Source organism: Pundamilia nyererei, unplaced genomic scaffold (assembly GCF_000239375.1).
Source record: "Pundamilia nyererei isolate P.nyererei 1_Seehausen unplaced genomic scaffold, PunNye1.0 scaffold00001, whole genome shotgun sequence".
NCBI classification, from domain to species: Eukaryota; Metazoa; Chordata; class Actinopteri; order Cichliformes; family Cichlidae; genus Pundamilia; species Pundamilia nyererei.
The window spans coordinates 8,032,773-8,043,472 of NW_005187402.1; the positions used below are offsets into that span (position 1 = coordinate 8,032,773).

General features: G+C 42.0%; 1 protein-coding gene across 4 annotated transcripts in view; it reads right to left on the bottom strand.

The window, feature by feature from the left end:
- Positions 1-2,185: 2,185 nt before the first annotated feature.
- unc5a (unc-5 netrin receptor A) overlaps positions 2,186-10,700 on the bottom strand; it is a 149,884-nt gene continuing 141,369 nt past the window's right edge. For all 4 annotated transcript variants that reach the window (XM_005719673.1, XM_005719675.1, XM_005719674.1 and 1 more), the window contains 4 exons: positions 10,291-10,440; positions 8,275-8,439; positions 7,956-8,134; positions 2,186-5,856 (listed from right to left, as the gene is read on the bottom strand). In XM_005719673.1, coding sequence (XP_005719730.1) covers positions 5,691-5,856; positions 7,956-8,134; positions 8,275-8,439; positions 10,291-10,440 — 660 coding nt within the window. In that variant the 3' untranslated portion in view covers positions 2,186-5,690. The remainder of the gene's footprint in view (positions 5,857-7,955; positions 8,135-8,274; positions 8,440-10,290; positions 10,441-10,700) is intronic.

Below are 10,700 nucleotides of genomic sequence, written 5' to 3' on the forward strand. Positions count from 1 at the left end.
TCCATGTGCCAGGTCATTTTGTTTCTCTTGGAAACACTCCCATCTGTAACAATTTTTAAAATTGTCAATTGCCATCTTTGCTCTTTTTTCCAAAACCCTGCTGAAGCCTTTGTATGCTCCCTATAAATATAATCAACAAAGTGATACTGAAATAAGTGGCATTTTATCTTAACTGGTAGGTAGCCAGGTGCTTAAAACATTCTTGCTGGAATAGCTACATTTTGTTTAGGTGAGAAGCTCCTCTTAAAAGCTTAGCATCAGCAGTGGTAGCAGTGGGTCAGCAGCTAGCCTGCAGTCCAGAGTTTAAAAAACAAAAAACTGACGCCAAAGGTGAAGCTCACAAATGGATGTTTCTTGTTGTTTTTAAACACTCCTTGGTATAATGACGCATATCTGCAACTCCAAAGCGTATTATCTTCTTTTAATCTTTAACCATTGGAGAGCGCTAAGCTAGCCATTTGTACCTTAAGCTAGGCTAATTGTTACAGACTTTAGCTCAATGGTTATGTGTCATGGAGATGCAAGATGAGGGTCCTGAGATGATCAGAGGTTTTACAGTTCATGAAATGTTGCACACTTAATTTATTATTTTATTTTCTAAGACCAGTGGTCTCAAACTCCAGTCCTCGAGGGCCGGTGTCCTGAAACTTTTCCTTGTGTGCCTGTTGCAACACACCTGAATACAATTAGGTCATTCACAAGACTATAGAACTGCATGCTGAGGTGCCATTTCAGCCATTTGATTCATGTTACAGCAGCTCATGAGTGAATGAACATGGTGCAAAAAATGTACTTTTAGAAGTACTTTTTTTTCAAAACCCTTATTTAAATTTACTTGAGTTGAGTTAGGGGCTGCCACCTCAGCATGCAGTCAAGTTCTAGAGTCTTACTAATGACCTACTGATTTTACTCAGGTGTGTTGGAACAGGGACAAATAGAAGCTCAAGGACTGGAGTTTGAGACCCCATTTTGGACCATTACCATTTAGAGAGGAATCCTCCAACAGCGTCCTGAAATTTTACAGCAAAATCTGTCAGGGAAAAAGATTTCCCTTGCAATATTTTCTTTTTTTTCCCCATCAGATTCAATTGGTGATTCTGTTTGTTTATATCCTGGTCACCACAGAAATTAGTGAGTTTAGATACAGCTTTAAAGTAAATCCCCAGCTACGTGCCCAGAGGTGTTTTAAAAATGGATGCCAAGCTGTAAAACCTGCTTCTTTGTCTGAACCATGCATTGATTATGACATGTGCCAAAAATGTATCTTTGATCAAGTGAGCAAGTTCAGTCTACGAAACATTTTAGTTTGAATATTTTAATCAGCTTTTCTGGCTCAACTTCAATGCAGGATGAGGCAGTAGACCAGTGGTTCCTCAAACTGGAAGACATAGGATTATTGCTGGTGGGGTGTAGATAACCAGGGGGAAATATACAGATTGAAAATAAACTGAATAAATTTTTGTAGGGCAAATAACTTATTTGCTCTGAAACTCTTGGCTTTTGAACAGAGTCATTATAGTTCTGGTTTTCTACTTATTTTGTTTGGAGTTTTCTTTTTTCCTGGTTTAGTTTGAACTTTCAGTGTTATGAGCTATAAGGAGGGTATTTCTCAAATCTAGTAAAATCAGCACCATTTCACAACATAAGGATTTTCTCCAGCTACTCCAGTTTCCTTCCACAGTCTAAAGCCATGCTTGTTAGCTTATTTGACCTTAGGTGTGAATAGTCATCTGTGTTAGCTATGCAATAGACTGGCGACCTGCCCTCAGCGTACCCTTTCCTCCGATGACAAGCTCCGGAGTAAGTTTAATAAAAAGGTGATGTACGAAGGTCATACTCAATGAGTCATACTATTCAGTGAGCCCTTGTGTGCTATGAGTGGGAGCACAGTCATCCTGGAAGAGACCATCAGGACAGAAATGTTTCATCATAAGGTAAAAATGATGACTCAGTAGTGATTGACATTGACATTTCCATCTCAGGGGACAAGATGATCCAAACTATGACAGCAAAATTTCCCACACAGAACCACTGGATCCCTTCACCGTAGCAGGAAAGGCTCCAGGTTAATCAGCCAAAAAGCTTTGCATTTAATCCCATGGCAAGAAGAACAACAGACGCATTTCATAAAAGATTCAACTCTCAAACTAGAGACACCTTTTCAAGTAAAAGATCCAGGCCTTGATTTAACAATATATAATTTATTTACAACAATTTTCGGATTGAATTACTATACATACCTTTCTGAAATGTCATAGATAGATATATATACATAAGGCCAAGTAAATACTTGAAAGCACTTAGAAACGAATTTCCAAAATTCTACCCACAAATCCATATCATTGTCCAAAAAAGTACAGAAAATCTCCCTTAGCAGAAGTTTTTCCATCGCCACAAAAGTTTCGACAACAATTTACATTAACGATAGGGAACACAAAAAAAGGTTAAAAACAAAGGAACATAAAGGAGGATTATACAATTGCATAAGCGCTGTGGCATGTAATAAATACAGCATTTTTGACTTGCAGAAAGGCAAGGAACATTGAATCAAGGAACTAAAGAGAAAAAACCATTCACAAGTACAGAAGGCTATTGTTCTTACTTCAAAAAGAAAACAGTTTAGTAAGAGTGACGGGGAGGTATGCACACACCCAATCTCTCTCACACACACACTCAAATACATCCTTGACACTGAATAGTAATGAGTGACACAAAAAGTACAGTGCTGAGATGTTACATTTCTCCCCATAACACAGGGGTGAACTGACAGTATAAACCCTTGAACAAAGCTTGTATGTTACTGACACATACTTACACAGAATTATCAGGCCTGGGTTTTCTCTCAAACTGTATTCATCGCACACACACGCGCACACACACTGAGTCATAGCAGAATTGTTAGATTTGTCGGATGAGCTAGATGTGAAGATAAGATGCTCAACATCCTGGCGGCTGGTGAATTACATTACTGAAATGTGCTTAGGCAACATATCCAAGACGATGACGGAGGGGGATGAAGAAACACACACATGCGCTCTGACTGTACAGCTGCCGTGGCTCATCTAAACGTGCCTAACCGACGCCCTCACTCTCCAATTAGCCACGCAGCCCGCGCGGTGACTCGTTAAGCACAAGTGACAGTTTCCACCTTGGATTTTTAAATGCTTAGTTACAGAAATCATCAGGTGCGCAGAGTTAAGGACGAACAAAACGTCGACAGAAAGCTTTCCTGTGAAACAGTCTCGAAACCCTTAACACTGCAAATAGTCTGCTAGATCGCCAAACAACAGTATATAGGCAAACACGTCACGGTTTTAGACTTGACAAATGCTGCGCCAGTTAAGTGTCTTTTTTGGCTTCATATTAAAATATAATTTACATTTGTTTACAAAGTGATAAGGTGACACAGAGTACTGCGTAAACAAACTGCATTGAGATGCCTTAAAATGAGGGGAAAAGGAAAGACAATGAAAGAGACAGCTACTCTAGAAAACAGTGGATTCGTGGACACAGCGTGAGGATGCGGTGGCCCTCGAAATGATATTCAGAAAACTTTGGTTAACAATTCTGCTGATATACAGTATGCAAAGTGACAGCACACGGCTGGTATAGAAAAGTATTTACAAATTATGCACGGCGATCTGATTCAACGTGAAAAGATTTTGAGTTTCTGATCATTTTCACGGCATCTTTATATAAACTGGTAACGGGACTCTGAGGGGAGATGTGGTTTAACGAGATGGGTTAAACGAGCAAGGCGATGGGCGACGGTATAAAAAGAAAGTCAAACTTTCTGCCTGCTACAAGGAAACTAATGTACATTCCAAAAAATCTGACAATCATTTCATCTTAAAGGTTAAAAACCATTCGAGCCCGCAGGATTGGGCCGTCCTCGCTGTTTGAATGAAAAGGGGCGGGGTTTTCATTATAGCTTTGAACAGACAACTTCACATGCAACCCTGAGGCAGACATAGAGAGAACCTATGGCTAGTTTGGGACTGCTCACACCTCACCGAAGGAAAATTGCTAAACGAGAAATTTTTGTGTTTGTTTGACAGATTCGTTACGAGAAAAAGAAAAATACTGTTAGTGAAATACGACAGAATGCAAATGCGCCGCTGCACTTTATGGATTTTTGCATGAATCGATTGGATAATTGTTGCTGTCTGGATACAGATAGCCAAAAAAAATTTCTTTCAAAGCATCTATTTGTGAGCAGAGGGGGCGACATTATGAAAAAGCTGCTCTTTATATTATCTGAGAGATGGGCTTCTCTCTGATGTGGAAATACTGTTTGCCACACAGCAAATGCAGAATTCCCACCAACATTGCTTTATGAATAATACAAACAAAGCTGCACAATTACCCTTTCAACATGAGTAATCTTGTGATGATTTTGAAGAATTTGTTGTCAGATTTTTCTGAGGGAAAGTGCTCTACATAATTCATATGGAATAATAACCCTTCGGGCCATGTTTTTAGACTACAAAAATCAATGTAATCAAGAGGAAAATGTCATTTTAGAAATGAGCTTTGACGACATTCAGCGTTTGCACACGTGCAGTCGGCGTGCCTCTCGGCCCTATGGCCTCTTCATTAAGCTGTGGAATTTAAAACAGAGAAACGCCACGATGAACGATTGGGGTAATATAAAATGTGGAAACCTTATGGATCAAAATCAGAAGGCTTTAAATAGAAATTTCCTTTAAAATATGACTTTAAGTCAAGATATTAATCACTTCAAAAAAAAAAAAAAAAAAGGGATCCAGAGAACTCAAACCTCACATATATCGATTTAAAAGGAGGAAAAGCTCCAAAGCGTCTCACTGGATCAAGATGTTAGATTCACAATAGTGATACCGGCTGGACTACAACACACACAAACGCACACACAAACTACATGAGATGGGTTTTTGGGGGGCTCAGACACACAATCTGTTTTTAAACCAGCAAGTCCAGAATCTGCTACAAGCCGTCTGTGTGTTAAACAGATTATGTGACTCACACATGCACACAGTCTCACTAGGTTGCTTTAAAATAAAATAAAAAAGGTAAAGAAAAAAAAAAAGTGGGCTAATCTTCTGAGTTGATGTCATGTGACGAACCTGCCAATTGCATATGTTGCTGGTTCTCTTTAACCTGAAATGACCTGCACCCTTTTTTGCCACCTTCCTTTTAACTGACTGTTTAAAAACACACGGTTTTTGAATCCAAGTTCAAAAATTAACGACTGAATTTGCAATATTGGCCATTACTAATAGCGTTACATTTGCATATTGCTCCTTGTTAAGCCGTACGCGGCCTGTTTAGAAGAGTTAATTTGATGTTACCTTTGCAGCAGAACTAGGGTATGGACTAATTTAACTTGGGTCTTTGATGGGAAATAAAAGGTACTTTCTCTACTGAGTCTGTGAATACGTTTTCCCCAAACACACACACACACCCAAAACTCTACCCCCTTGTTCCTCATTTGGTCTGTCATTTAAAGATTTTTACTGTGTTTGATGGGAAATAGGGACTCAATCCTACATAAACACTTTCTTATCTTCTAAAGTGAAGAAAAGGAACGCTGGGACAGCTCTGTTCTTCGATTCCCGCTGCAGTTATTGTTTTTTATGTGTGTAAGAATGCGTATTAGTGTATCACGTTGTGTACTTTTCCTCGGCACCAGTCTGTCCCTCTTTTCTAGGTTAGCACTCGCCATCGGAGACCAGGAATATCATGGCTTCCTGTTTGCCGATGTCGGCCATGACCGTGGCCAGCTGGTTGATGTTGCCGCTGTGGAAATGTTGCGCCTCCCAAAGGTCCAGGATCACAGAGGTTGGGCTTGCTTTGGATGCAAAGAAACTCATGTGTCTGCGGGGTGAGAGAGAGCAGAGAACACAGAAGATTAATTAAATCAAGCGACGCGCACACATCAGAAAGCAGAGCCTCTCATTTTCTCTCCACCTAAAGAGTGTCAGGAAAACCTTTCACCGGGTATTTTATTGTGCTGCCTTTTCTTCTAACTCTGTCAATGTCAGGTTTTATTGTGGGTTATATTGCTACATCCTGATATCTAGTGTCGGCGCACTAAGTAAAAAAAATGATAAAAGCTACAAGAACACAGTCGGAGCTCTCGAAACTGCCGTTACGTACAGACTCTCTAACAATTCTCATTTGAAGCTTAACTCCACAACCCTCATTCCCTCTTTATTTGATGTTGAAATTGGCCCCAAAATCCCATATAGTAAATCCTATATAGACTTTCACAGTTAAGTCGGAAGTGACCTTTTCTATTTTGGGAGCAGAACCTTTACGATCAAACCCAATCAATGACAACAAAGCAGTGGCCCGAGTCAGCTGGATATTTGATGTTGAGTGGGACCTTATCCCTGCGGTAGCCGAAGATGCTTGTTTGATTAAATGGCATTTCTCTGTTTTTCCAAATGTCCGGGGCTTTAACTCTTATGTAGAACCCACATGACATTAAAAAGGAGAACGATGTAAAGCACAAAGAATCACCGTGCCGTGTGGGTGTTTCGGTGAGGGGGGAAAGGGGAGACAGGAAAATGCCACCGAGCCTTTTTCACCTTGAGAAAGGTCAGACGGAGTCAGACTTCCTCGTGTGTTTCTGTTTGTCTGGTGAAGCATTATGTGGAGGTTATAAACACGTGAGTGCAGCGGTAGGACACAAGCACCGGGAACACATCGTCACCGTGCTATTTTAAGTCAATTGGATTTTATAGAACGTGAACGGCTCTGGCTCTGCATCAGGACAACGCAACAAAGAGGAGCGTTGGTCAAAAAAAAAATCTTTTGGGAATGAACCTCTGTGTCATTATTAAAGTTTAAAAAAAAGAAACAAATGTGTCAACCCTGCTTATTCACCTCGCCGCGTGAAACAAGAGCTTATCTTGTATGGCTCAGACGCAGCCGCTCGCACCGTCCTGGGAGAGAAAGATCAAATAAAAGGTTCTTGGCATTTTAAGTTTTATTGATTGGTCCCGTTCCGCTCGGTCTGAACACTTTACACGCGCAGAAACAAACACAGAAATGCAGCATGACAGAATGCCAAGGAGCTGCAGCCTTTTGAGGAAAACACGTTGTTAAGGACAGATCAAACAACGGAGCAGTTGTTCCTTCCTGAGGTCTAAATGAGAATTGATTATGTTGAGCAAAACATTGCTAATTAAACCTGTAGTGCATCAATTCAATTTGTGATTAATTGGGGTAAATAAAAGTTGATTGGACAAATTAAGTGTACCTATTTGATTTCATTACCAGGTAGAAATTAAATTGGAGGATAAGAGATCAATGCCCGACTACGCTCTTGTTACAGGTGCTTTGGTGATAAGAGTACAGTAGCTGTGAGAACGAAGTGGTCGGCACAGATCCAAACCTATTCCAACTTTATCCCCCCCCCCCCTCCCTGCCGCTGATGGGCAGCTAGCTCGCTGCATTTCCAATTACAGCTGTTAACCAGAATGTAGCAGGTAGAAGTTTAGCTGCAGACTTTAAGCTTCTTACCTGTTTCTGAGGGAGAAATGAAGAAGGGGGTCATGTTTTCTTGCAGAAATGATAGCTGTATCCATCAAGTCCGCATTAATCCTATAATACTAGCTGTGTCAAAAGAGGATTAGCTTGCTAAAGCATTACTCTGTTTACCTGAACTTTAGGAAAAACACTCCGCTGAGGTGAATCACTCCACACCGATTGTGCTTGATTACTGAAATTTCACTGTTTTTCTGCCAACATCTGTATTAGTACATCTCTTTACTATCATTATTTTGAGTGAGCTGTATTCACATATTGTGCATAACTCTGCTGTGAAACCTCACTTCCAAGAGGTTTGGTTAAATAAGGCTCATCAGAATTTCTTCAGAGATTTCAAAGCTAAGCCGCCGGCTCCGACATGCCTTGACAACGATCAGATCAGCAATCAGATAAGGCGTTATTGTAAAGCTGATCTTTACCTCTCGAGTTTAAGTCTTTGTGCTAGCATTCTCCAGTCGGCTCCGTTGGGACAGGGGGCGTCCAGGCTGCTGCAGATCTTCTGCCTGATGAGGTACGGGATCTGAAAGGCGCTGGGTCCCGCCAGAGCTGTGGCGTTACTGTCCATTAACAGAAACTCAGAGTCCAACGCTCGAGTGTCCTGGAAAGGGGGGGGACAAAAAGCCACACAGGTTTTCTGAGCTCAGCAGAAAAATCATCTCCTTTACAGATGCCCAAAATGATAAATAGTAGCTGCGGCATAATCAACCGCAGCTTTTAAGTGAGCAGAACGAACGTTACCTTGGCAATGTTAAAGTCCAGGCTAAAGCTCTGTCCCTCCCCCTCCACCTGCCACACACACAGCTGGCAGGTGAGCTCGCAGGTGCTGAGGCTGAGCCGCTCCAGAGTGAACGTGCAGTGCAGGTACCGCTGGGAACCGTTCCAGATGTGGTAGAACGGGATCTCCTGCAGTAGAAGAAGAAAAAAAAAAAAGAAGCACATGCAGCAGCACAGTCAGAACTGCATGTCTGAAACGCGCCACAACACGACCGCCTGCCTAGAATACACTGAGATTATCATTAATTACACTGACATAAGCTGTCATCATTATGGCTAAGTATATCTGAGGCAGCGGAATGACAACGTTCAATTAAGTTAAAGGGAATAAATGCGCTGTTACTGACAAATAGAATCTTTAATAGGAGTTAAGAGCTGCCAGCCCGACTCTGCTGATAACAGAAGAAATCAAACTTTGGATTTTAATAGATTACACACGCAATCTGTCACGCTGGCAATGGAAGCATTTTTTTTTTTCCTTTTCATCTATTTTCATTAACTTGCTTTAGCTTTGTACTAACTTTCAGGCAGATATATAAATGGTGGCGTTTGTGTAAACGCTGAAATATCACACCACTACTTTAAAGCTAAAGCACATCACGCGGCGAATGCATAAGCATACTCAATAGCTGCTGTATCGGCTTCAGCTTCTGTCTAGCAAACGGATACCAGGGAGTCTTTGGGAGAATGCATTTGAGGCTGCAATTTCTACCCCATCTCTCGTCTGCTGCATATTCATGACTTGTTTGCATAACCCAGGAGAAGCACTGTTGTAATGCTGGAGAAAGAGGGGGGGAAAAAAGTGCACACTAACTCCTCGCTTTACCAGAGTTCAACGGCTACCAGGGTTCTCAGTCGAAAAGAAGTGTGGCCTGCAGCACACCCTACTAACCAAATGGGGGCACTGTTACCCAGGCAGACTGGCAACAGAGCAGCCGAGTGAAACACACAGAAGTCTTCATGGGCCCCAGGGAGACTAAAGGCCTTTTTGACTGCACTGCTGAGAGGGGAATAACACTTCCAAATGAACAGGCACAGTCCAGAGGAATAAGCCTCTGTTCTGGGTGCATTGTTGCCGCCTTGCTTGCTTGGCACAGTCTGCATGCTCTCATTGGGGACCCGGTACTCAATGCTCACATAGTTACAGCCAGAACATTTTCTAGTCCTGGAACATCCCTTGTGTGCGCATACGTCGGGCTGCAGTGTAACTGGCCACGCGCAGGTGCGGGGAGTGCAGTAAGGTGGAGCCGATCCAAAATTCAGGTTGCAAAGTTCGAGATATTTACATACTGCTCTATATTTCATACGAGCCCCCTTTGAGAGAGCGACAGCTAGTATAATCAATCAGCTTGCAGCCCTGAGTTAGTGCACGCAATTCAGCTCCTCTATGCACATGTATACACTACGTGCACACTCGCGGTCTAGGCACAGGGGTGCACACACCCCAAAAAAAAAAAAAAAGTAAAAAGGTTCCCTCTACTCTGACAAATGACTAAGTTCCAAAGTGTGCCAAGAACAGAAAAGGTTATTGGACAGCAGAGTCCTGCAGTAACAGACTTAGAAACACTCCTTTGTGTGAATCTTTAAAGTGATCAACTGAAGCCAAACCAAAACATGCTTAATTAACAAGTCTGGCCCAACTTTAATGAAAAACAACTTTCCAGAGACATTAGGAGACCACGAAGCCTCATTAACAATAAAAAAAAGTTTCTCCCAAATAGCTTCTGAATAGTCAGTAACTTTTTAACTTTTGTTAACATGCGTTCAATTCATTTTTTACTTTTCTGGACGGCTAATTTAAACTAACAAACGGCATAGATTTTAAATTGAGCTCATAAACAAACACATTTGACGGCCTTATTACTGCCGGTAAACAAATTTAACAGATTCGGCCAGGCACTTGTATTAAATCTCCTTACTCCCGCACTGATCCAGAGCGACTCCCTGCCCCTGCAGCCCCTCAAGGGCAGCCCAACGCACCTGGTAGCCGGCTAGCAGCTTGCTCCTCCAGTGCGCCTGGGGCATGTCATGGATGGACAGGCGCAGGTTGTGGTAACTGTCTTTGAAAAGCAGGACGTGAGGCTCGTCAATCAGCCGACCCCCGAGCTGCCGCTCCATCTGCATCACCTCCTGATCAAAGAGAAAGAGGCGAGAAAAGGTGTCAGGGCTCGGGGATGAGAGGGGGAGGTACATTTACCAACACACTCGCAGAGGTAAGTGAAAACGTGTAAAAACAATCCATAACTGTTCGCTGTTTACACTTTGTCTGGTGCATCACTCACGCACACAAAACGGTACCGCTTTGGAATAAAAATGTATCAACACACACACACACACACACACACACACACACACACACACACACACACACACACACACACACACACACA